This window comes from Bombus impatiens, unplaced genomic scaffold, assembly GCF_000188095.3.
Source record: "Bombus impatiens unplaced genomic scaffold, BIMP_2.2 scf_0389, whole genome shotgun sequence".
NCBI lineage: Eukaryota > Metazoa > Arthropoda > Insecta > Hymenoptera > Apidae > Bombus > Bombus impatiens.
In genome coordinates, this window is record NT_176808.1 from 200,453 (window position 1) to 228,138 (window position 27,686).

Genomic DNA, 27,686 nt, shown 5'->3' on the forward strand with positions numbered 1-27,686 from the left:
TAATTTTCTAAAAAACAAATACAAATATGCATACAAATAAGGAATTGAATTTGATATACAATTATTTATTTTTATCTAAAATATTATTACGGTGTACAAAATGAATATAAATAAATGTTAGCTGTTTTTATGTTTGATACTGCTCTCTTATACAGTCTGCCATAATATCACATATCTACCTTGGTATATGATACTGGTAATCATAAATTAATACTAAATTGCATGTTTGCATTATATTATCTCCATATTTTATAGATCTTCTTCTGCATCTTCAAATTGACCTGCTTCTATATCCATAGCATCATCTACTTCTGTACCATTGTGACTTGTCCCTATTTGTTCTAAAGGAATGAGAATAAAGAATCTTGATCTTTATAGAATATTGATTCTTTTTACATTAAATCTATTAAAATTTTAAATATTACCTGTTGGTAAAATGTAGGGAGCATCACCAGCACCAACATCGTACTGTTCAAAATCATCTTCCTCTGCATCTTCATAAATATCTTCTTCAGCTACAAAGATATGTAAATTTTTATAACATATTTGATTGTTTAATAGAGGATTATTAAAACAGCTTTATTTACCATCAGAAAAACTATCTTGTGGATCAGGATGAAGAGCCTGACATTGGTTCATTGCTTGAAACATTGTCTCCAAATTATTTGTGTTGTCAGGGGCAAATCGCATTTCTGTGATAGGTGTATCTGCATCTTCAAATTCATTATCTGAACCACTATCTGAAGCTGGTGGCAATGGTACATCTATATGAAATATATTTAAAAAATATAAAAATATGAAATCTTAATATATTTAGCGAAAATTACATAGAAAGTAAAATCAGATTCTTAGTATTAATAATCTGTATATAATTTAATCTCCACACATTACTGAACTTTATTTAGATTTTATTCTTCACTGAAAGACAAGCAATTACATTCAAAGGGAACTTAACATACCTGGAAGATCTACTTTTGCATCGACCATAATATATAAACATTGTCTTGGGTGTGCTTGTTCATCTCGTGATATGGCATGTAAAGATATATGAGGGTATTCAAGTGAAAATCCCTGTTGTGTATCATAATTCACCCAAGAAAGTAAGCTACAAACATGAACATCGTATTAAAATATGAATATATTATGAAATATAAGATTGCGTCATATTAGTACTTACCTCTCTGTGATATACAGAGTTCCTTTTCCTACTTCCCTATCATTAATATACACGGTAGTATTTAGTTCTTCATGGCGTATTCCCTCCTGTGGTGCAAGAAAATTGCTAAGCACTACCATCTTTTATCTGCAATATTTACTTGAGATATAGGACCAACAGCATTTGATCAAATAAACCAATTATTTAGACAAATATACAGACAGGAGGCAAAAATAGATGAAAGGTTATGCCGGAATTTATAAAATTATAAATTTCATTACATTATACACACAAATATATATAAATTAATATAATATAATATACGTATATACATTTCATAACATAAAATAACATAAATTTCATAAAAACAAGTTCGGAAACATAACTAATTAATCATGCACTTTATTTAGCGTAAATGCAATAAACAAAATTGTAATTGCATACTTAAGATAGCAATCTTATTAGTTTTATAATACTTGTCTTTTATACTCAATTTAGCTAATGTATAATCTATTGATGTATAAATTCATTACCTACTTGTTTTTCCAAACAAATTATAAATAAGAAGAGAAAATTCTCCACCAAATGAACGAATTTGTAAACTTGACAACGGTTTTATAACTTTAATTCTTACACAATACTTCGAGATCACTTTTTACGTTTCGAAATATATACGCGACAAAGTTCACTAAAGCTTTACAATCGCTAAAATCAATCAATATGACGATTTTTCATTTTTTAATACTTGCAAATATACAACTTTTCCGCACCCTGTTGTGTTTGTATTTTACTCTATTAATGCAGAATACTTTTTTATGATAAACTATACATAGATGTTACACTAGCATACTTGAAAAGGCGGGAAGTTTTGTTGTATATTTTTGACATTACAATAAAAAGATATTAAACTGTTTGATGATTTTATGTTATAGATAAGTATATAAATTCTGGGCTCTTAAAAATATGTTTCTCTTTATTTCAATTCTATTTTAAATTACTCAAAGATTCAGGAATTGCGAATAAAATGCAATAATTTTTTAGATATATAGAAGAACAAGTAGCTTCTCAAGAAAAAAGTTATATACAGGGAAGAGATACAACTTTGTTATATTATAGGATAATATTTTATTTTATTAACTGATACAATATTTATTTTACAATTTTAAAATTATTGTTATCATGATAATGAAGAAACTACATAAGAATATTTTATAAATCTATTTTAATAATAAATATATATAAGTACGTTAGACGTATGAAATTATTAACAACAGTAAACAATTTTTCAATCATTTTCTTCGATATAATAAGCGTACTATAACGCATTGTTGTAATTACATATAATATATATATACTTGTTAATTTTGGAAAATTATTATTTATGATTTGTTCGCTGTCATTATTATACATTCTTTATACATGTAAATAACCATCATATTTAATATTCATTACCATACATTTTGCATAAAGTGAAACAAGTTCTTCCTATTTTTTCTATGAAAATAATCCCTATTTACTATTTACATGTTTTTACATCTACCATATAAAATTAATACATCGCTGTGATATTTAACTTTACTCGTTTTATATAAAATATAAATCAAATTAATATTTAATTGAAGTTTCTAAAATTTATAATACTGATTTTAAACTCGATATGCTTGTTTTATATACAGAAAAATAAAACATTCAGTAATGTAAAAAAATTTATAATATCGTAGTTTACGAAAGAATGTTAAAATAAAATGATATTCTATGGATTTTGCTTAATCAGGTTATTTTAGGTAAACTTTTGAAAAATAAAGTGAATGATCATTACATAAAAATAATGTTAGTATAAACATATAACATAATATATAAAATTATTTTAATATAATTGGGAAATAAGAAGTAAATAAATGGTAATAATTGATTTTATTTTTAAGATATCGATTAAAATGTTAGCATTCTAATTGTGCAAAATGATATAGATACAACCAGCTATTGCTGACTTCCATATTTATTTTAATATAATATACGTTCTGTTATTATTTTAATAATCTTTTTAAATTTAATAAAACTTTACTATTTTTAATCTATTATTATAAAGTTATATGTTTATATATTTCGTTATACAGTATACATAATTTATAAACTACTACGATTACATGATGTAAGAACATAATTTCATTTTATACTTTATGTAGAAGTTCGTAAGTTTATAGACATATATAAATTATAGCTTAAGGTGAAGAGAATCAGCATCTTTATAAATGTTACATATTTTTTTAATGTATAAATGAGTTAATGAAATAAAACAGTAGAATTTTTACTAAATTTCCATAACTTTAGTTTTCTATCATGGTATATGCGATATATATTTATATTTTAGATAAGTATTAAAATTCTATTAATAACAATTATTAAATTAAATTTATCGTATAATGTCAAACAATTTATGAAAGTATGGATATAGTAATATCATAATTGATAATAGAACACAAGAAAGCCATCTGAAAATGTTTTATTAGGATTACATGTGGCAAGCGAGGCTTTTGTTTCCAATTCCTCAAATTTAAAACTCATTTCCATAACATTTTACGTACATACATACATACTGTTAGTACAATAAAAAGTGCTCTGTTTAGTATTTCGCACTTCATTTACTACTAGAAATTATTGTTGCAAGAAGTATCACTTTGACATCTTTAAGACAATCGGTCATCAGTCTTGGGTAAATTTTGTTTCCTAATGAGTCTATAATGCTATTCAAATACAACATATTGAAGAATATCTGGCTTGATTGCTATAGATTATTTGAATAATAAATAGCAAATAATATATATAAATCCATTTATATTACGAAGAGTGATGTTTATTTTCTCAACAATAATAACTTGATTTTCATAAGAAAGACAATAAAATATTTCACACATCAAAAACATTATTTTCTCATTGTTGACGTATTAGATAACCTTCCATGTTCAAACCACTAAGTTACCCATTGTAAATGAGCCCTATAATATATTTTTTCATGTTACATTTTATATTAGATATCAATGGTTCTGTACAGCTCATGCCAGACTCTCCAATTTTATATATTTTTATACTATTGATAAAGATAAATAATATGTGCTAGAACTAGAAGAATATGGATACAATGTACAGCTGAATTAAATAGATATACTACATAATTGAGTATCGCTATACGTTACTAACGTTAATTGTGCAGTTTTTTAGTCGTGTTCATGGGTACAATGAACTGAATTTTATTGTTGTCTTCAAGGGGCTAAGTTCCAAAAAACATCGAGAAACATGTATTACACTAAATCTTGTGACATTTTTGATATGTTTCATATTTTTATATATCATAAAAGTCCTTTGTGAACATATAATGGCAGTAACAGTAATAACAGTTATAGAAGTAACACTAATGATGATACTATGAGCAATAATAATAACAATTAATAGTGCAGCAATAGTGGAGGTAATTATAATAGCATTAATAATCATAATAATAGCTATAATAGTATAGTAAGAATTGTAGAGTTTAATAATGAGTCAAAGATCAACAGTAATCAGTGAAACAGTATTAGTAATGATGACTGCAGTATAATTGCAACTATAATTTATTTCACAAACATTTAGACACAATCATCAGAAAAAAACAAATTATATATGTAAATAATTTGTATGATTAATAAAAATTGATTGTAACATTTTGTATAGAAAACATAATACAATAAATTTTAATTAAATAACCTGTAAAAATAATTGTAAAATTGTTTTTATAGTACAATATACTAGGTACATAATATGTAAATGATAGTTACGTTTCCTTCTGTGTAGAAGTATACTAATTAAAAAAACACAATATATAAAACGTTGTTAAAAAGAACACATTTTTATATACAATAAGGACATGAATATGGCACGAAAAATTTATGAACGTGAACACCAAATGCTGTCATTAACTTAACACGGAATAAATACATTAAAGAGATGTAATCTATCTTTATCACTTGAAGATAGTGTTCTTAGTTTACTTTTTCAAGATTTTTTTACTATGCATGTTTTTTTTTTGGAACCTTTCCCATTGTATTAATCTACACCGTCCATTTGTTTACTTCGCTTATATCATAAATACAAAACTCTCATGAAGAATATTCTTAGACATCACTACATGGAAACTTAAGTTTGCAATGTATTTGTAATTTCTCGATGTACAGTTACCAAATCTTGTATATATCCAGCTAATCTGGCATTTAGTGTATTCAAATTCTGTTTTTGGACATTATTTGCGCTTAATGCAAGCTCTAATTGTTCATGAACAGCCCTTAACATTTCACGAAATTCTGCATTTTCTTTCTGTAAAGCCTGAAAAAGATGAAATTATGAATTTATATATTCATTTATTTAAAATAGACGAATAATTAATTAAGCATGACCAGATATTATTATTGAATTTCTATACTCTTTTGATTGAAGTGACATTTAGTAAATATAATAGCTAGAAAACATTTTTATATTATTTTAATTATTCGACAATCATTAGTTATTAATGTTTAATATGATTATTTTACAATCTATACGTACTACAAAATCTTTATTTTTGGTAGCTATAGTAAGAGCTTTGATTTCTTCATTTTTTGTTCTAAGTTCACTTTCTAATGCTTCAACTCTCAACCTTAATGCTTCGCTATTGCCTTCTGCTATTTTTCCAGCTTCGAGATCTGCATACTTGGCTTTAATCCTTGCATTGTCCTCTTTATATAATTGCAATTGTCTTTTCCATTCATCGACATTGGCTGTGGATTCTTGTAGCGCGCTCGTTAATCTGGCATTATTTGTTTTCAATGTAGTCAATTCAACCTGCAAACAAATTTTTTGCGATAACTTATATCATATGCTAGGTAATTTTTTACAATAATTATGTATGTTTCGATACATAAAACCATACCTCCCATTTCTTAGCATTTGCAGAGCTTTGTGCTAATGCAAGTTTCAGCCTATCATTCTCATACTTAAGCTGCATTTCAGCTGATTGTCCACCTGGCGTCGAACTAAGTTGCGATGATTTCCCTTGATGTTGTGGACTTTCTGTACTCTGCTGAGAAACACTCTGTGATCTTGAATGGACTGCATTTTTCAATTCATCATCCACTTTATTCTGACAACTACCAGGTAAGGGACTGCTGCTTACCAAAGACACACTGTTTTGAGTGGAGATCATGTTGGCATTTGGATTGGGATTATTTGATGCTGATATATTGGAATTAATCATCGATGAATTTGGCGGGTCTATAAGATCTTGTTCTGACGATGGCATACTTGATCGTGATGTAATCGGGCTAACATTTGCACTAGTAGCAGGAGTAACAGATGAGCTGTTTGATTGTAATTTAGCACTAGCTAATTTAGTGGCTTCCTTCACTTCATGAAACTTCTCTATGAACTGCCAAATGAATAGTATTGTCTCTGAGATTACAGTGTACAAGTGACTGTACATTAACTTAAGACATATTTCACAAACCTTTCCTAATTCTACTTCAGATGAAAAGCCAAGACCATATATAGTATTAGCTCTAACATCTGACCATTGCCCAAATTTTTGTGATGTTTTTGTGAAGGTCATATTTGGAGTAATAGTACTGTTTATTACTGCCTAAAAGAGAAATAAAATACAATGTAAGTTTATTTTTGATACAGTGTATATTTACTTTGTTTAACAGTTCAGCCATTTTTCAGTCACCTTTGTTCCTTCAACAGAAATTATTCTGTATAGACTCCTTGTGGAGTCATAAAAAAATGAAATAGACACTGCTGCTGTAGATGCTGATACCCAAGATCTTTTTGTCTTAGGATCAATATGAAACACGTGTCCTTTACACGTGAAAATTGGTTGTTCACTGCAATTTATTAAAAGTAAAAGACTTAGGTATTTAAATATATTGATTTAATTAATACATGCAGCATCTATTTATATATACCTTGATTTATATAATCAAAATATAAATTATAGGTGTTTTAATAATAACAAATATCTTAAAGTTTATCTTTTTTGTAGAACTTTATTAGATGTATATTCCACAGAAACATAACAAAATCAAATACATCAAAAAATTTCAAATATACATATCATATTACATGCCTTAAAATTAATCCAATGGAAAATCTAATAATGTTATAATTTAGCATTACAATATTGTATAAATTTGGAAGGAATCAAAAGAAATAAATATAAACAAGACATTTTCAGTTTTCATAAAAGAAACAATTATACTTTTGTCTTAATTTCTTTAATTTCTCACACGTGCAATATATCTACAATTTATATATATTGTTTTTTAAAATACGTAATTTTAACAAATAATAAATATACTTTATGTGAAAAATAACTACAATAAAAAAATAAACATTAATAAAGAATTCATCACTTTAATAAAATATGATATCATTTATAAAGCTGATCTAAAAAGAAATAATATAATTACATAAGCTTGGTATGTTATATCGGAAATAAAAATATAATCGCATTAAAAAACTGTCGAATAGATATTAACGTAATAAATATTTGTAGGGTCGTCGAAATGAATTTTCACAATTAGAGTCTAAAAATATATGAAACGGTGCCCGAGTAAACAACTAGAATAAACACATTTCACGCGGTGTCGACTTATCCCACCTTCACTATTTTATTTTATGGTTATGCATATATGAATACAGGGGGGGGGGAAGAGAAACATTCTGGTCCAGTTTCCTCATGTATGTACGCACCCACCTAAATGCGTATCTGCGATGATGTCGGGAATATGATAGTAAATAGACGGGAAAGGAGGATAGTGTTCATTAGTTAACGCAACGAAAGCGACACGACCTATTTTGTATCAATTGACGGTATTCAGTAATAGAAGAATTAAGGATCGTTTATCATAGTTGTATGCGACATGAAAATGGTGTGTACATATATTACACACCCTTAAAAGGCGGTGCAGAATACCACCACGTTCACTTACCCCATTGTTTCTTTTCCCGATGTCATACAAATGTTGTAAATGATAATTTCACAGACTCATAGAGAAATGAATTTAACGCGAATGCGTGATAACTATTTGCGAATAGAAATTTTCAAAATGATTAGAAAATTGATGAAAATGAATTCCACGAAAGACAGAGTTACACCAGTTGACAGCCGCCATCGGCCAAAACTGTATAGGCGAACGGCAACGATCACGCAACGACATGAAACTAGTCGAGTTTCCACCATATACCTGGATTTAATCGATTTTCCACGAAAGGTTGCTATTGCTAACCTCGTAGCTTTCTTTCAAAAAAATCACTAGACGCGGTCGCATAGCAAGGCGCATACTTATGTTTTCATAATGCGGTTTGTATTGTTATTTAGAATGTTGGTAACATAGAGTAAGCGAGGAAACGCGCGTTTGAATACGCGATCATTCTTCGTTGCATATCGAATCATCTTGTTGGTTTAAATGTTTCACCAATAGCGAGCAATGAATAGAGAAGAAGAACGTAGCAAAATAGCAGCATGGTTTCTATCCCTTTCTTGTACTATCTCCTTTTACCAGAATACAATGGATGTGTGCAACATTCGGTAGGTGGGGGTATTATGTGAGAAAGAGAGGAAATAGGAGGGAGAGAAATCGTCCGCCTTACGAGCCGTCATGGCTGATTCATCGTGAGAGACTCTTCTAGGAGTGTGATAACAAATGACATTGTGGTTGAATCACTAGGCGTGGAAATTACAGTGGATGGAGTTATTTCTAAATCAAAGCGGAAATCTCGATGCGGAGATTCCACGAAGAAACGTGATAAACGGCGTTTTCGCGTGCGCGTAACACCCCCGTGGAACGATGAACGGGTTAAGTTTTAGTGAATTGTGTTGCTTGTTTTGCTGTCCACCTTGCCCGTCCAGGATCGCTGCGAAATTAGCGTTTCTACCTCCTGAGCCTACTTATGCGTTTATTGAGGACGAAGGTTCCAAGGTTACAATTTCTTTGTCTGAAAGAGCAGAATGGCAATATACGGAAAGGGAGAAAGAGTCGGTGGAAGGTTTCTATGCAAGAACGTCACGAGGAAATCGAATTGCTTGTTTGTTTGTACGCTGTTCGGCTACTGCACGTTTTACCATACTATATTCCCATGGAAATGCAGTCGATCTCGGACAGATGTCTAGTTTTTATTTGGGGCTCGGGTCTAGAATAAATTGTAATATATTCAGTTACGATTATTCGGGTTATGGAGTTTCTGGTGGCAAACCGTCGGAAAAGAATCTTTATGCGGACATAGATGCTGCGTGGCATGCTCTTAGAACACGTTACGGTATTAGCCCCGAAAACATTATCCTATATGGTCAAAGCATCGGGACTGTACCCACGGTCGATCTGGCCGCGCGATACGAGGTTGGCGCAGTTGTTCTGCATTCACCTCTAATGTCGGGAATGCGAGTTGCTTTCCCTAACACCAAAAGAACTTGGTTCTTTGACGCCTTCCCTAGGTACGTTCAATTCTTTTTCATGCACATATCCCCCTTTATCGCGTTAAATGAAACGCGATCTATAATCTGCTTATCGTATACTATGATTCGCACAGCTAAGTTTACGCGCATGACACTATCATCCAGTTCAGGTGTACATCCATGCACGTGGTGTACATATATATGCATATGTACATACATATAAAAAAACATTTCATTCTGTATTTAAAATTTAAACGAAGTTTAAAATAAGTGGAACGCTCTGACTGGCATAACAAGTTTCACGGAAGCTTGCAGCAATGCTGCGACTGCATATATTTTTTTCGCGTTGGTGTGTGGTTTTTCGGAGTTCAAGTATAGGAAGCAATAAAAGTTTACCTATATACTTGCGTCATGGAAACCTATAAATTACATGATCCGTTGACATATACTTCGCTAATAGGTTTTGTACTTTTGCTGTTGCTTATCTATTCTCTATCGTTTTTCCTTTTTTATTCAATTAAATTATGCTAAATAATAATAATTAAATATTTGTCGATTTTCTATATTAATTTATTATAATATATTATTAATTTATTATATATACTTGTAAATATAAAACTCTCATGCTTTTGTAGAAATTTTGCACTTATCACACATCAAATAAATATTACGTGTAAAACGAAGTTTCTTTCCTTTTTACAGTATAGACAAAGTACCCAAGGTGACATCTCCCGTTTTGGTAATTCATGGAACCGAAGATGATGTAATAAATTTTAGTCATGGTTTGGCAATTTATGAGAGGTGTCCAAGAGCAGTAGAGCCATTATGGGTCGAGGTATACAAAATTATGCACTTCCTTTTCTTTTCTCAAGTAAAGAAGGCAAGAAATTCAGTCGTATAAGTACTATCGCTTATGTTTTTAGGGTGCTGGCCATAATGACGTAGAGTTGTACGATCAATACTTAGAGCGATTGAAACAATTTGTGAGCGTGGAACTGATAAACTGACGGCGACTAAGCCTCTCCCAGAATCAGGGGGGGCAGGGAGGAGGACATACACATGTGAGCAGTCAAGGACACACTACTTCTAATAATTCAAATACTACCAGCTCTATTTCGACAAGCTCACAGACTGAGAAGCTTGTCTAGCAATCGCCTCCCACAGGGGAGAAGGCACCTGTCCTCCCCTGTGACGAAGAGTCATCTTTCGTTTCTATTGACGACGGATTCTTCTTCCGTGATCAACAGATAGATATTAATCAGAAAGTTCATTATAAAGATTCTTTAAAGGAAACATGTTCCGAAGATGATGACTCCAGTTTAGATAGTAATTCGAAAAGAGCTATACAACAAGATGAGAAGAGTATGAAAGAAGAGGAAATAGTAACAGATGTTCAAGATAACAAACACAGTAAAACGATATTAGGGAGTACCTCTATTTGCCACAACTTCCGGTTGAATCATATTAGTCAAGTTGCAAAAAAGCATATTTCTTTACCGAAAAATTTAAAAAATCCATTTGGTAAAAATCAAAAGAATATTGTTCACAGGACTTTGAAAAATTCATTTGGTCAAAGTCATAGTAAGAAAGCTGATACACAATTATCTCACACGACTTTAGTTGACATACAGGTTGAAGACTGCCGACAATACGCGATCGGAGAAAAGTCACTGTCGTCATTTTCCAATATTCCTAATGATAATAATAAAAGTATTTCAGACTGTAAAAGTATTCAAAGTCAGTTCAAAATAGAGAGGAAATCTCCTATAAATCAATTCAAATATAGTAGTATAGAATCTGTTTTGGATTCAGAATGTACGAAGAATACTAAGAAACATTGTTGTACTAAAATTTTAAGTAAAGACGTAATTGTAAAAGGTAAGAGATCCGAAGACCATGAATCACAAGCTCATAATGAAAAATCAGCAGAATCTACGAAAAAGTTTTCGTGGAGTAGTAAGAGTAATAAATTTGCAAGTAAAAGTTTCGAAAAAACATGCAAAGATAAAGGAAAAAGCCAAGATTCAATGGAAAAGAAACTGAGAGCTAAAAGAATTCTTTCCAGCCCGTTAAGAAAATTTGGTCGGTCGTCTTTGACAATCGAGCCAGATAAAATTATGATAAACTTACCAAAGTGTTCTCCTTGTGCTTGTAGGTTGGCTGCAAGCTCAAAGATTTTATCCAATGATTCCAGTTTACTTTCCCGATTCACTGCAAATCACGAGAGTCCCCACCACGCTGTACGTTCGAAGAGTCCATCGCATATAAACGTACAGATAGACATTAGTTCCAAGACTTCAGAAAGAACATCAATGCAAACTAATTTGTTACCAAATGTAAAACAATTTCAAAAATCACGGTATACACCTCGAAGCAGAAGCGTTGGTGAGTTGTGCAACATTGTCAACAAGTGAAGCAATCTTGAATTATTCGTTTATTAGAACGGAACTATGGTATTTAACAAACTGGACTTTCGACATCATCAGTTGAATGCTCGGGAAATGTTATTCAGAAGTTGAAGCGAGAACTATACAAATCGATCCTGATAAAATTTAACAAGCAACTTTAGAGACAAAGTGTTAACTAAATAATATGAATTCCACGTGTCTCGCCGAGTTGTCGTTCCATTATTCTTCCACATAACTGTCTTTAAAGAAATCATAGATTTATACGCACGACACTTATTCGGGCTGTAACAGTGCTAGTGAGACTGTGCACATAAATACATATGCGATATATACATAAAAATTATTATATTTCTAGAGATATGAGATAATATATCTGTGCATATTGAATATTCTTACTACACATGCGTACACATACTGATGCATGCGTGCGTTTGTTGTAAGTCGTTTTCGCAGCGTACGCTGTGAAACATTGTTATGACAAATATGTCAAGTATTATTATCATTATTATTATTATTATTATTATTACTATTATTTGATCTTTATCATCATTCTCTTTAAGACTAAGGAGTCGAATATAGCTTACATTGAAATACTTTCTGCTACCACGAATGCTATTATACTCGATTCTAGCAAGTGTGTGGCACTAAAATTCTTCGCTGAACCTATACTCGTTAATTTAAACATCGATATAATTTTATATTATTATTGGTTGATCAAAAAATCAAACAACTTTGTAAATGCTTTTGTTGTTGATCATTTTATCATATTCTTATGCATTTAAACTTATTTCTCCGAAAGAAAAGAGAATAAGTAACGATTAATAGATTTGTTAATGAATGTGGGATGTGTTTTGCATTGCGTGTTTTTATGACTTTTATAAATTAGGTTCAGCGGTAAAAAAAATGTTACGTGAAATCGCATGATTTTATAAGTAAATCGCTGTCACTCAGACCGGAATATATGATAGCTGTACCGATAATGGAAACATTTGTTTTTGTATTAACCCACAGCAAAGGCCTGTGCAGCGAGCAATGGAAATCTTCCAAGGTAGCAAAAAATTTAGGATAGAGACTAAAAGTTAATGGATAGCGTTAAGAAAATGTGTAAGTGTAAGACGTCATAAAAAACGTTATGTTTTAATGACAATGAATGAGATGATGGTCTTGCAAACAACAATAAGAATAAGAATGCAACTAGATAGGGACAATATTACTGCCAAACTTGATTATGAATTAGTTTATTTCTAAAGAGGTGAATCGTTTGGAGGATCTTGTCTATAGGTATGTTTCTTGTTAGTATTTTTATATCTCGATAATGTAAATACAGTACAATTAAATAATTTTTTCTTTACTAGTGTATGTATAATGTATGCGACAACGTGAAATGACTGTACGGAGCCAATGGAATGAATCGGCGCTTGTACATGTATGTATTTCTCTAGGGATTGTTCGTTTTTATTGTTAATTTTGCATTCTCGTGAACATTTCTACCCGTCCTCGTTGTCTTTTAAACAATAAATTGCTATGAATGTCTTCAAACTACAAGTATACACTGAAATTAAATGTTTGTATAATTGTGATGGTATGAACGAACGGAAAGTGAATATATTTTTATTATCTATTTATGATACATGGCTTCTGTTGTTCGATGGTTTCTGGCTACATCTCCACTTATTTGAAAGTATCTTATCTACAAGAGGATATAAGATTGTAAAAATTTAATTAAAAAAATAAAGGTCGATCTAATAGATCGTTATTGAAAGATACGAAATATTTTCGTTCGTTTAATCGTAGCTTTGATAATTTTAATTATCGTTATTTATATGTGTATTACTTTTTTTATTTGTTTCACATTGCTGTTGAAAAATTTTCTACTCGATCGTCAAATATTATATTCACTTTCCTCTAGCATTAATCTTTTAGAATAGTCTATGGTACATAATAGTACCGAAATAAAAAGAGTCCGATGTTACCCTTCCATTGGCTTTCACGTAGCCGCTGTTAAATTGATCTGTATCGCAATTATTACGTAACTCGTGAAAAAAAAAAATTTATACCGTTGTTCGACAAATGTCCAGTTTTATAAACGGCAGATATTTCAGAGAGGGATTTTATAGAAAACTCCGCAAAGATAACGTATAATAGTAAAATGATCGGTGCTCGCCGAAAACTAGAACCGATCGTTTATAAAACTGGATAGAAACTAACTTTTGTACAGCATATTTCGAATGCATACGCGTCCCCTCTTTCTTCTACTTTCTTTCTCGTTTCCTGTTGTGTGTTTCTCTTTTTCTCTCTTTCTCTCGCTCATTTCTTTTACTATTTTTTACTACCCTATTCTGTCTCTCAATATGCGTCAAGCAATCGACCGGTTTTGAACAGCACTTTCGTCTTTCATAATTGCATCGTGCCGGTAAAATGGTACTCAATGGTCTTTGAGGGGGGCGGGGGTATCACGCGAATCACGGTGCGGTATTCATAACTGTACATAATAGCGTGTAAGTGAAGTATTAGAAATAATACGCTCGATGTTCTGTTCGGTCGTAACCAATGTACTTACGGCAGAAGATGGGTTAAAGAGATGGGAGGGAGGAGATAACAATGATAGAGATTACGAGATCCCCTGTACCGATCGTTAGTGTCATATGTATCACGAAGTGTAACGACTGTAACACAAAATGAATTAGTTGATTAGTTGTCTGATAAGTAAATAACATGTAGCTCATTACAAAATTATTATAGGACAGGAAAGAGAAGAAAGAGAAGAAAGATGAGTATCTCGGATTGAATAACAAAATTACTGTTTTATTTAGTGCATAAAGACATGATACCAAGCGGAATAACGTTATTTCTTACGAAATCGTGTAGAATACGTAGTCTGAAATACACTTGCTGGGCACCCGATTAGGGTTGTTTTAGAATTTTATACTTCCATCGCACTTGACTTGAGCGTACTGCATTGCGATATAGTTTGTCAAGCCCTGCGACGTTTAAATAGTGTACAATTGTTGTATAAATCATACAAAACGTCATCTGTAGGCCCATATTATTCAACTCCGCTTATTTTATCGGTGTACCTGGCGATGTCGCCGATGAATAGTCATTTATCGAATAAATCATTTCACGCCGGAAGTATCGTCATCCTTCCGTTTAAGCAATCGGTTATCACGCGTTCGTTAAAGCGGTAGAATTATATTTAAATAATGCAGCCGCTCATTGTCATGCTATTCTGTAAAATCGAAATTGTGTACGTACTTGATCTTGATCCCGTTCCTTTTTCTTTTGTTCTTTTTTTAAACGTCTTTCTCTTTTTTTTACTATCGAACATTAAAAATTGGTATTTGTAATTAATATTACTGAAGTAACAATGTTAATAAAATCCTATAGAAATGACAGTAAACATCATCATGTTCTATCCATTAATAATTTACGACCCAATCGCATATTCATTTTTATCAAACTACGATACAGAATTTTTCCAGATGCGACGAAGTACGTCAAGTTCCTTGAACGCGAACAAACTTTTCGCTTTGATACGCGGTAAAGGCACTATAAATGATCAAAGAGTGCAAATTCTGTGTTCTTTCTGACACGCATAGCTATTTATAAAAGTACATAAAAGTGCGCTATAGCAGCACGCGAGTTCGGAAATTATTTCATTTTTAGTATCGGTCAAGTTCGTTTCGTTGAGTCGAAAGAACAGCAGACGGTCATCGAGCGTGGTTTTAAATTTCACAGCGAATAAGACGCTTGCTGTTGCAATTAATTAAGATCCCTGCTAGTTATTAGATAGTCACATAATCCTGGCTATATCCTCGAATAACGCTAATACGATGTAACGTTTGCATTGATCATCGGCATTTTGTCCCGAAGGTCAATGCGTTTCTATGATGAGGGAGAAGGAAATGCTCGAGAACCACGAGCTGGTTCGCTGGACTCGACTCAGCACCTTCGCAGCTCACCTGCGCTGAAACCTGATGCTGACGATAAAAATGAGAACAGGTTACGCGGCGTCAGCTTGAGCTCCAATGGTTGCGCTATACCTTCAGCCAGCCTACAAAGCTACTCCAAAGAAGAGACAAAATTTTCTGCTACTGTTCGTGTCTCGCGAATTAATATCTATTCACGACTGTCATCGGCAATGATTCATTTTATGCGAGTCCGAGTTTCGTTTCGTACGCAGTCTACGTAAAATTACAATATAGATAGAAGGTCATTCGTTGTACGACTTTTTTTTAAACCCCAACATTGAATTTAATATTCCAAAAGTAAATTCTTATAAAACGTGTATTTTACGTGTAGGAGTCGCAAGAATGGATAATCGATAAAGTTGAGTGCTAGTAGAGTGCTAAATATATATACTTTTATCATTTATTTTATTAAGTTTATTTATAGATCTCTTTCGTCAAACTCATTATTTATTATGTCGCGAATAGAAACGTTTATGAACGAAACTTTCTTATGTTTGTTTCGAATAAAGTAGAATTACAGTTTTCTTTTTCCGTAACATGTGTTACCACGCGATCGATCTATATTATACCATTTTGAAGTTATTACGTTTTGACGTTTTGAAGTTATTAGAAAGATTGTGAAAGTATTTTAATGAATATGAAACGTTATTTTCTTTGCATAACGATAAATTGCTTTATTAGCAACTCGAACACTTTGCCACGCCCTCGGTGTGCAGCGTCACGCAGTCTGCTGAACAATTGTACTTACTTACTCCATATCACACGCCGCCGTACGTAATGTCCATTAGAGCGTCTACGCGCTGCATATATGCAAGTAGGCGTCCAACTCAGTATCGTATTATTTCAAGAAAAAGAGAACATCTCCAGGTCAAAAGGATCAAAATTATACGTTTCGTATATTAAGTAAAATATCGTTTTCCGTACAAACGGTTTTAAGCAAAATTAGCCCATGATAATTACAACGTTAAAAGCACACATAGATTAGTAGTATACGTACTAGTATTCGCGCGCGTGTAAATGTTTTTATGAACGTAAATAGACGTTAGAAATGATTATCTTTATAAAGACAAATAGTCGTTAGATAGTGAATTACACGTATTACGTGCGAAAAGCTTATCGTGTAAAACTAATTGTTTTGACGTTTAAAAATTTTCAGGTTACGAGTGTGCTTGTATTAGTACGTTCGTGACAAGTGTCTGTAGGGTCTTTGTCGCGTAAGTACATACTATTGCGTGCAGGATAGGTATCGAAGAATCGTCGAAGGCCGAAGAAGGGACCAAAGAATGGTCGGAAAGGATAGGAGCAGCAGCAGCAACAGCAGCAGCAGCAGCAGCAGGGCAGAGGGGAGAATGGTTGACTGCTAGAGAAAGATGGTGGGGATCGCGGGAGAAGAAGTGGGGTACAGCGGGAAATAGAGTCGGTAGTGGCGGCAGTTGCGTCTCGAGCAGCGCGCGTATTGTTTCGTTCCGTCCTATTCGTGTACCCTCTCGTGATAGCTACCGAAGCTTTTACGTGCCGATCAAATTCGTTTCTTTTTTTTTTCGTTTTGTGCTGCGTCTCCCGCCCACACGGCATCGCCAGGGAATTTATAATTACGTGGGACGTCCTATTAAAAAGGACAGTGAGTTCGGTGATGTTTTTTCAGTGTTATTTTTCTGTGTTTAACGTTCGTTTATGGTAGGGAAATAGTTTCATCTCGCGTAGGTTTTACCACGAAGATTTTTCACTAAACACCCATTGGGATTTTTTGTGAGTTACTTCTACGCGCCGAGGGTTGTCCCATACTGGCAGAATACACTTTGTACCGATCCAGACAATATTTCTGGTAAGTTTGAAAAATATGCACCTTTGTTTCCGGCCACATAATCCTCGTAGGCTCGAGTTAGTTGTTTCAAAAGCGTCATCGAATCGTTGATCGTCGACGCGAAGTGCCGGTGATAGAAGACCCTCGTTCCGCCTTAGGGTCTTCTATCACTGTTTCGAAGTTTACGAACGCTCGCAGTCACTGAGTTAGAGTAGGAGGAAAGTGTCGTGAATACGAACCGTTGTCCGGTGCAATTAAGAATGCTGGTAGCGTGCGAGAATCGCATGGCGTTTGGCACGAAGTGCAATAACGGTTAGTTTATTCTCGTTCGTACAACTGCTCTATCCTTTGTCATAAATAGTAAATACACGTGTACAGAGACGACGCCAACGTCGCGTCGTGTTGTGATATGTGTCAAGCGTTGGTCCTAGCGTGCGTTACGCCTTAGAAAAGCGATTCCCCACTCCCTTCTCCCATTACCATTCCCTTTTCAAAGGAAAAGCCTTTTTCTATATCGTTTCGGAACAATTGGAATAGGCATTTTCGGAGATACGCATCAAGCCATATAAACATACACATATTTGATTTGAACGCTTTCGAACATTTTCATCTCATTCATGAAGGGTGACAAGATTCGCATAAACAGTGTGTTCTCATCGTTCAAAAGCATTCTTCGTCCTAGTTCTCACACCCTCGTTTCTTAGAACTTGTGTCCAATACGATCAAGAACGTAAACAAATAGAGATGAGTGCTTGCAATCGAACGAATATTCGAGTTCATTTGCGTATTATTCCGAAATAAACGAACCAATGAAATTCTTTATTCGTTTCATCGTGTCCATAAGTTTGATATACATTCTTATATTTGTTTCGTGTCGTTCACACTCCATTACGGATCATTGTAACAGGATAGTATAGTATTTTCGGAGTTAGGGATCACACTAAACATGCGCGCGTAGCATCGATGGAGTGACCGTTTAACGAGGTAAATTCTTCTGCAACGTTTTCACCATGACACGTCGACGAAGAAAAATGAAAAATAAAGCGCACGGTTTGAACGTACGCGTCTAGGTATACGCGACGGAAGTTTAGAAAGTTGTAGCGAGTCGTATATATACATGCTGACCGGCTACCCAGCCATTCTGTACGCTCAGAACCGGTTTCGAGGTTTTCGCCCGAGGGGCCCCACGATTCGAACGTAACGACGCGTGGTGTTCGAACACGATAAGCTTGTGGTCACGTTGGGCCTGTATCAGGCTACAGGGAAATATCCCAAATTGTCGATTGTGTCGACTATATTTCTTTGTATAATGCATGATCGTTATGACGATACGAGAAAATTTTTTCTCAAAAGTTTTACAGCGTTTGCAGTTAAAAATAGTAAGGTTAATGACCGACTTGCAGTGTATAATAACATATAAATCGGATTAAAATGTTTGAAATATTTTGATGGTTATAACAATCCGATTACCGGGAGTGTAGCGATAAAATGACACTTTAAAAATATTTTCAACAGTAGGATATTTGTACTGTTTCCAGATGGTTGAAAGTATGCACAACGATAGTGTCTACAAGTGACACCTATGATTTACAGGCGTACGCAGTTCACAAACATAAGTTGCGTTTAAATAGAAATAAACGTCGCGTAATGAGATTCGTGATAAGATTTGTGGCAGTGTTTTCACATTGATTACTCGCGTATTGAACCTTTGCGTTCTATTTTAATACTCACGGTAAGGGCATCGCTGGATATCGTTGCACCTACCATATTTTTCACTTTTCTGTACAAATCTAAATTTAATTCGAAGCATACCAATTATATTCCACGCACTGTACAGTAATTACTGCGTTTGTATATTTTTATGATTATATGGTACGCTACATTGCCATGATTCGTTATCTTCGTTAGTAAGGGCTTACTAATAAAGCATGATCTTTATTCGGCATCTTTCATTGTATTTTAATGACAGTCCAGTGGCTGGGAACATTCGTAATTGTCTGTAGCAAATCTAAATCGATCGCTACTATAACGCCTATTATTCGAACGATGGCTGGCTGTTGTTCATAATAAGCGAATTATTTTCTTTTGTAATAACTCGAATGATTCGAAGATCGGTGGCACGCTCTTCTTGCTTCTTGCTTGAATTGCTCATCGAGATATAACAAGGTCCGTTTAGTATGCTCGATGAATATTTTTAACTTAAATGAAAATTCAAATTTAACTGATAAATTCTTCCTTTAGTAGGTATATATGCTTTCTTTTTTTCTTTACCAGAAATTGTACATTACTTTTACGCAAGTTTAACTTTAAATGAAAACAAAGGACAGTTAATACGAAAGCCACTGGAACTGAAAATTAGCGTTTGTAAATTTGGATATCTACGGGCTAAAAATGCTCGTGTATATCATGATATTAATAGCCAGCTAAATTTTTGTTAGGTTTCCAATTGTGGAAATATGATCCGTTGTTTCAAGTAGGTTGGATGAACGGTAATTCGATAAACAACGGTAATGGAGTCTTCTGTTCTATTTTATATTACGAACAATTTGTATTGTAAAATTAATTGGAATGCTGGTTGTACAAAATGAATAACAAGATACGATACGTGTTTGTATATGAATAATTGGAATAAAGAGAGAACGTTTTACGGTTATTTATTAGCGTATTTTTTCAATGTTTAACGGGTAATAATATCTTATTCTTTCGCGTATTAACGATAATAGTATATTATGTGTGTATATTGACATTACTAGGAGACGAACTTTTCTTTCATTTAGTCACGTTTACTGTTTCTTGACTTTGTACCGTAAGAAAGAACATGTCGGTAGATGTAAACACGAGATGTGCATTGGGATGAGTAAAGTGTGTCATGTTTGTTAAAGAAATATGTACAGTAACCTTTTGCGTGATCCATGAACTTTCATCAAACATTTACAGACCTCTTCGACGAGAGAAAGCTGTAAAAAAGAGGTATTTATGGAAATATATACATTGCTTTGGATGGATCCCTAGCTAAAAGAGAAAGTAACGATATATTGTCTACGACGCTGCTTATATGTAAATGCTCGTATATAAATGTACTTTAGTCGAAATATGCAATTGCACTTCGTTTGCCGCAATTGGTTTTTCGAACGTTTTTCAATGCGAATGTTTCGTCCTGAATTATGTCAATTGCAACTTACGATTCACATTTTACTGTGTAAATATTTATACAGTAGGAAATTTGTGAACACAACAACAGGTTATAGTTAGTGAAGATTGTAACCAGTGATCGAATTGTTTTATTTGCACAGTATATGGCAAGTACGTAGCAACGAAACAGAATAATCTATGCTCGTAACTTTCTTAACACTACCGATAGTTAATACGAAGCTATTTCTACCAAAAAAGCAGTCAAAATGACTGGTCTTTAAAAAATACGTAATAATAGAATATTTTTATATCTATCGATCTATTGCTTTCCTACAGAAGCAATTCCATGTTATGTAGGACATTTTTGGTATTATTAATCCATCTGGGACCATGATCCCTAAACGATGGTTGGCACATTTATAAAATTGTAGAACCAGTTTTCACTGGTGTGGTATTTCTAGCGTTATCATCTAGCGATCTAGCGATCGATCCGGAATTCTCCTGATAACTGATATCATCGTATCGAACGATACGCGGTAAAAATTTATAAAACGTGTGGCAAGTTGTACAAAACGTGAGAACTGGTTAATTGGGGTTGGATAAACAGATCGCGGGATCCTTTTATACTTTGACAAGCACCAGCTATTTTGACCGGTGTTGGTATAAGTCGCCTTGATACAAAATTATTTTCAGTTTGAATACATAAAAAACAAAATAGAATTCATTATATTATTCTTTTGGTTATCGTTGCGTAAGTCATTACATCACTGCGGAAAAAATATAACACGAAGTAGAAATTTTAAAATAAAATTGTAAAAAGCAGTCAATTTGACTGGTGCGGTAGTTGTAGTGTTAATCGAAGTTTCAACCGACTGTTTTCCTCGTTCTCTTTAACCGAATGTAAAGCAAGAAAATCGGGGATTCTTTATTTAGATGATATTTTCTTCGAGCTGAATTTTTATACGCAACTCTTTCCATTAGTATCGATGCGTAATGTACGCCAACGGTTATTCAGGATATTCCTGTGTGCTCGACAATCTTAATCGCGTAGCGCAAAGTTGGCATTATTCCATTCTGGTGATTTGTCACGAAGGAGAGTTGATACCGGTAGTGCGAATAGACGATTCATGTAAATCCTCGAACCGAGCGGTTTTCATATTATTCTAATTGGCAAACTTTGACTTCTACTTGCAATTTATGAACACCCTTCTTGCCATGGTACACACGTATAAATCCTGTCGTACAGCGATGATTTATCGCGTCGAGTCTTCTTATGCTTGCATTTATTAAACTCGTTCGGTTAAAATACCGAGGATAACGGTATCTCGTCGTCGATTACCAGTTTTCCGAATCATCCGAGACATTCGGTGATTTATCTACGAATAAGTTTAACCGTATAAATAGCAAGTTGCGTATAAGAAATTGACCGTTTTGAATGTCGTAGAATCTCAGAGGTGCGTTAATCTGTAGAAAAAAGAAGATGAAAGATCGACCAAGAAAAAGTGAAGTTAATTCTTAGGATTATACGCTAGATCACGATACGATGCGACGTGGTGTTTGCTGGAGACGTCGTCGTCGATTATTCAGCTTTCGAAGGTGGACGGCGACGTTGCTCTTCTCCGGTCATTAATGTCATCGGGAACAGTTGATACCGCAACACGAGTAGACTATTCGTGCTAAAGCTGAGAATCGTGTAGGCAGGCTCGCGGAAGAGAAAGTGCTGGTTTTACGTTCACATATTATAACGTCGACGTGGAAGTACACAGCGGACATTCGCCAACCACGATCACCTCGCTCTATTCTTTTCGTGTTCTCCATTTCCTTCTTGTCTAGACAAAACATTCCTTCTTCCTTTTCTCTCTGCCTGTTTCTCTCCTTCGTTTTGTTCGTGTTGCTATCTCGATGGATGCCGATGCAAGAGTAAAGAGACAAGTGGAATATTCGGAAGCGTGCCAAGTAGATATTTATACGGTAACGAGAAACGTTGGGCCTGTTTGTGTCGCGTCGTATCGTATCGTGTCGGGCCGAATACGTGGCTACGGTTCTGTCTCGCAAGTTGCATGTCTTAAATCTGAAGCGTAGAAAAGCGATGTTTGTAACGAGATGTCGTTATCCTTTGTTTCTTATTTTCAATGTTTCTCGCTTGGATTTCGTTCGCTTGGGTTTCATTCATGGCTCACCATTCGCGTCTTTCTCGCTCTTTGCTTCGCTTTCTTTCTTTATTCGCGTGTATTTTACTAATTTGCAATTGTGAATGAAAATTTCTGATTTCAGTATTCTCGTTTGGAGAAATAAGATGGAAGTTGAAATCGTTAGGATCCATCGCCGAGTGAATTTCATTGCACGCCGTACAGCGCTAAAGTACTTTCTTGCGTGCTGTTTTTTCCTTCATTGAATAAGTATGAGGAACTATATCTATGGTGTTCGGTAGCTGGCTATTCGCCGTATGCTTCACGGAATAATATCGATTTTCGAATAAATATTCTTGTTTTTCTTTATGCTATCCGGCTTGTATCTACGATTATGCGATCGTTACTTGTTTCCGTATCTTATTATTATGATATTCATAATAGTGTGCGATGTTTTTCCATTTGTCACGCCATGCTTTCGTGAAGAGTTTTTAAGAATTATTATGCAGTTATTACGAACGAAGTTGTAGGTTGTAGAGAGTACAAGGCTCGGCCGGAAGAAACAAACTCGTCTCGTTGTTTCCTTTGTCCATTTCTACAGTAAAATCTGTGCTGCTATAAATTAGGAGCAACGACATAATAATATCGATGTTTTTCAGAAACAATAAATCGGTTCGACTTTGATTAATTGTTAATTATTCATCAATTATTCAATTATTCCGATATTTTTTCACTTTGTGTTTCCTTTTCATTCGTTGTTGCATGCGTAGAAAATGTCATCTTATACGTTACAGAAACACGTCGTTGTATACTTTCAAGAAAAGATTTTATATCAGCCCTATTCTTCCGTTCTCTTACCTCGTTCTCCATCCCGCAAGTATTCCGTAATAATTTCTCGCGGTTTCACATTTTCTCCTCTTTTTCTGTATATTTTCAATCAGTCTCTGTGGACTGAACCGCAATACGAAACTGTCTTACCATTTACCTTGGCTAACGTTTTTATTAGGTCGTTTCATAGGTACCGTCGTATCTATCGCCGTTTAACTCTAAAACGTTCAAAAATTCGAGAAACTAGCAAACGTAATATTATAGTAATATTATATGTTACTTTCTAGAACCATTAGTTCATTCTTCGAACGATTTGTCAATCGGTCTGTTGAAAAATCGTTAAGCTAATTGTAAATGTTCGCAGCTATCGTTTCATCGATTTCATGTCATTTATTTCATTTTGTAATTTCATATTAATTACGAAATAACTTTGTATGTATATTCTGAATGGGAACCTACTGTTTACCCTGTTTTACGTTGTTCGCAGGAGAAAAATTGGAACACGGGTGGTCTGTCGAAAAGAAAACAGTCTGATAGTTTTTCGTTCATTTTCGTACGTATTGTATGTGCAGAGGCTTGCGAGTCGTTCTTTTTCGTTGGCTATAATTTCCATTATGGAGTGTTTGTCTCGCTCGCTCCCTCTTTAATGGTGAGCAAGCAGGCGAAGTGAAGGAAGAACGAACGAACGAGTACGGCTACGGGTACGGGTACTTACTAGCAGCTCTGTCATCGGTTGCCAGAACGGTCGAGCGTGAAGGTAGAAGAACGGGGTGGGAAGAGACCATTACCCACCGAGAGTAAGAAACGGGCAGCGTGGGCCAGGTACACTCGACCCGAGAAATCCTCGTACACGTCCTACTACCGTCGAGTGGACCGAACAGCTTTATATTTCCCCTCTACTCCTTTTCTCGCGCCTTATTACATAACGTACACGTGTAGGAACATGTAAAATGATAATTTCAACAGAAATCGTGTCGTCCGTATGACCGGATGGTTGAACGTCAGGTGAACATTTTCGCGACTTGCAGCCACTGCATAATTATGTAACACGCGTGGTTTGAGATGCGTTATATCGTAATAACGAGACCACGGTGATACGGAATCTACACCTCATACGTTACACGTACTCAGGTACCGGCTGCCGCGTATAGTTTTCGCTGGCATTGATTTACGGAAGATTCCGGTTTTCGAATGTGCTGCGCTCGTGGGCGTAGTCCCGATCGAGACGTCGAGATTAGGATTACCGCGCGAGGCGTGTAACGAGCGAGTTTTCGCGCCGGATAATTAAGGCAGAGATATCGGGGGTAAAAGTAGCGCAACGGATGGATAAGGTTTCCTTTACAAGATTCGGGATACGCTTTACACTCGATACTTTGCAACGCGACGACGTAGTTGTACCACGTTGCGATCCCAAGCGTATCCCGATCGTGAACGCGATCGTCGAACAATTTCGGTATTTAACCCTTTCGCTTCGAGTGCCGTTTATAAGCGGCTCCATATATCCGGCATCCAAATGATGTATATACAAGTGCTATCTGTAGTCAATAATATATTTTTTCGCCATCGGCAGAACATTTTCTGTTGATTTTATTGACATATTGGATTAACCACTTCTTAACCCGTAGTACGTAGTACGATGATCGGACCGAACGTAAATCGTTAAAGTTACTCATTGTTGAAACAACATGAAAACGTTTCACGCAATATATTTCAAGCATCCAAAGGATCGTATAGTGTTTCATGCTAAAAAAATCTATTAAATCCATTGACAGTGAAACGGTATTTCTCATACGGTTTTTACAAGAATTATTTTTATTTAACACTTAGGAAAACGTATATACAGCAACCACGCACACTGTGCGTATTTCTGGCGCGCGTTTCAGTACTTCGGCGGACTGGACTGCCGAAGCGAAAGGATTAATCCCGCGAGACTCGGCGCCGATACGAGATCACTCGTCTACGTTACACGATCTTCCCTCTTCTTCTTAATCTGAACGCTTTCTCGGAGAAGGCGATACAGATATCGTTCGACGATGAACAATCGTCTTTCTCCAAGTATCGACTTTCACGTGCGTTTATCGTGCGTAATTGGCCACTGGATTAGTTTCAGCAGTGTCACGCGTTTACTCTACCAGACCTTTGCAAACATATGCCTTTACGTAATCTTTTACGATTGGATTGGGTTGGATTGGATTCGATTCGATCCGTTTCCCACCAGTTTTCGGCCACGTATTACGTAGCCGCGGCTATGCACGAACCTCCGGTCGAACGTTCAACTTTTCCTCCAACCACCTTGCAACCACCTACATCCGCTAGTTCCGTGCTCACTTTCCCTCTTTCTCTCTTTCTCTCGTTCGCTGGTTCGCATTCCAACAGGTGCGAAACGCGTCACCGCGCGCTCTGCCAGAGAGGGAGGACGAGCTTTTATCACGTACAGACAGACGCATAGGTTGCACGTGATGCCAGAGGGATCGACCGTTCCTACAAGGCTGAACAAATCCTTTCCTTTGTATTCGACGGCATGGAAAATTCCTGGTTAGTTGCTAATCCGACGAATCGTTGCTTCTGGACGAACAATTTTCCATGGAACTTGCGGTTCCGGCATAGTTATGCAAGCACACGCGTCACTCTTACTTTTGTCACGCTTTTGGCCATATTTTCAGAAGCAAATGCCTTCGTAGACTGCGACGATCTTCTTCATGTGCAAGGATAGAACAAGGATTTCAAAGGACTTCCTTTCAAAATACAGTTCTTCTTTCGAAAACTTTCTTCCAGATGTCCCATCCTTTTCGCGATAGAATAATCGTTGCAGGGTGTGCACTAACGTCGATGTCGTTTTACCAACAGTTCTTTGCAACTTGACTCGAAAGTTGTTGCGAGGCGTTGTTAGACGTTTTTTTTTTTAAATAAAAGGCGGCTTTGTCGTTCGTCAATTTGGCCGAATATGGGAACATTCTAAACTCCAGCTGCGTACAATCGGAAGCCGGGTTATCGTTGACCCAGAGTAGTTTGTATTGGAAAATGAACTTTTACCTGAGAGTGGCGTAATGTAATTTAAGGAAGAGAGAAATATCAATAGATATATGGACAACTAGAATATAGACAAAACATTGACATTAGTGTAGCATAGTATCATGGTTACCACGTTCATCGAATTATTCGTTAAGATGATTAATACTTTAAAAGCTTCTTACCGTTTTAAACGAATGCTGTTCTTCTTTTCTTCTTCATGTTTATCGTCCCTTTGCGTAGTTTGAAATTGCATTTTTTCAAGTGATAGCACCGTGTAGGGCTGTAACGTTCGGGATACAGCACTTGTTACACAGAATTGGTGGAAATTATAAGGAATTCATCTTGTTCGCGAGTGTTAAGAGAATTTTATATTTTATTTAATGATTTTTGTTATGAATTAGCAGTATGTGCTTGTTGTGATCAACTTCACCAAAAATCTACATTACTTTGAAACAATGCTTGTCCTTTGTTTCTACTCCAGTGCCAAGCAAAATGTGAGAAAGACAAAGAGCGTATATCCCATATCTCATGCAAATGACATAGACTGTATCTTTAAAATGATTAGAAAGAAAATGAATGGTGTAGATGAATGGCGATATAAAGATATTAGTTAGGAGACTATTGAAATGCTTCTAATTTCTATACATATATATATTTATTCATTTATAGGGAAATAAACATAGTACATTTCCTATATATATATTATATCATTTTCAGCGATTTTTGAAACGTTTCAATGAAATCACAGTATCGATTTCGTTGTGTATGTGCAGCTTTATTACAACAAG

At 34.7% G+C, this 27,686-nt stretch overlaps 5 protein-coding genes across 9 annotated transcripts in view; 3 read left to right on the forward strand and 2 right to left on the reverse strand.

Annotated features, from left to right (window-relative positions):
• Positions 1 to 44: 44 nt before the first annotated feature.
• Positions 45 to 2,009, reverse strand: LOC100750037 (methylosome subunit pICln). 2 transcript variants are annotated; one of them, XM_003490017.4, is made up of 6 exons: positions 1,690 to 2,009; positions 1,178 to 1,303; positions 960 to 1,105; positions 588 to 764; positions 426 to 515; positions 45 to 341 (listed from the first exon to the last, which is right to left on the reverse strand). In XM_003490017.4, exons 2-6 carry the CDS (start codon positions 1,294 to 1,296, stop codon positions 250 to 252), a joined length of 624 nt encoding a protein of 207 aa, XP_003490065.1. In that variant the 5' UTR covers positions 1,297 to 1,303; positions 1,690 to 2,009; the 3' UTR covers positions 45 to 249. The 2 variants fall into 2 exon arrangements, with proteins under 2 accessions (XP_003490065.1, XP_012241924.1); XM_012386501.3 differs by having other exon boundaries at positions 1,694 to 1,983.
• Positions 2,010 to 5,208: 3,199 nt separating this feature from the next.
• On the reverse strand, positions 5,209 to 8,393 carry LOC100741306 (homer protein homolog 2). Of its 2 annotated transcripts, XM_012386528.2 has the most exons (7): positions 8,152 to 8,393; positions 6,888 to 7,044; positions 6,669 to 6,800; positions 6,339 to 6,590; positions 6,096 to 6,242; positions 5,732 to 6,007; positions 5,209 to 5,512 (listed from the first exon to the last, which is right to left on the reverse strand). In XM_012386528.2, exons 1-7 carry the CDS (start codon positions 8,175 to 8,177, stop codon positions 5,327 to 5,329), a joined length of 1,176 nt encoding a protein of 391 aa, XP_012241951.1. In that variant the 5' UTR covers positions 8,178 to 8,393; the 3' UTR covers positions 5,209 to 5,326. The 2 variants fall into 2 exon arrangements, with proteins under 2 accessions (XP_012241951.1, XP_003490078.1); XM_003490030.3 differs by having other exon boundaries at positions 6,096 to 6,590.
• A 202-nt stretch (positions 8,394 to 8,595) lies between these two features.
• LOC100742150 (alpha/beta hydrolase domain-containing protein 17B) lies at positions 8,596 to 14,926 on the forward strand. 2 transcript variants are annotated; one of them, XR_004461847.1, is made up of 4 exons: positions 8,596 to 9,653; positions 10,317 to 10,449; positions 10,538 to 11,492; positions 11,770 to 14,926. XR_004461847.1 is itself a non-coding variant. In XM_003490037.4 (3 exons), exons 1-3 carry the CDS (start codon positions 9,010 to 9,012, stop codon positions 10,619 to 10,621), a joined length of 861 nt encoding a protein of 286 aa, XP_003490085.1. In that variant the 5' UTR covers positions 8,596 to 9,009; the 3' UTR covers positions 10,622 to 14,926. The 2 variants fall into 2 exon arrangements, 1 of the variants encoding a protein (XP_003490085.1); XM_003490037.4 differs by having other exon boundaries at positions 10,538 to 14,926.
• Positions 10,855 to 14,926, forward strand: LOC105680868. Its single transcript, XM_033321101.1, has 2 exons — positions 10,855 to 13,303; positions 13,378 to 14,926. The coding sequence occupies exon 1, from the start codon at positions 10,979 to 10,981 to the stop codon at positions 12,026 to 12,028; it is 1,050 nt and encodes a 349-aa protein (XP_033176992.1). The 5' UTR covers positions 10,855 to 10,978; the 3' UTR covers positions 12,029 to 13,303; positions 13,378 to 14,926.
• A 2,484-nt stretch (positions 14,927 to 17,410) lies between these two features.
• The window catches only part of LOC100742752 (semaphorin-1A-like), a 388,591-nt gene continuing 378,315 nt past the window's right edge, over positions 17,411 to 27,686 (forward strand). For both annotated transcript variants that reach the window (XM_024368161.2, XM_024368160.2), the window contains exon 1: positions 17,411 to 17,818. The gene's annotated coding sequence lies outside the window, so the exon portion shown is untranslated. The remainder of the gene's footprint in view (positions 17,819 to 27,686) is intronic.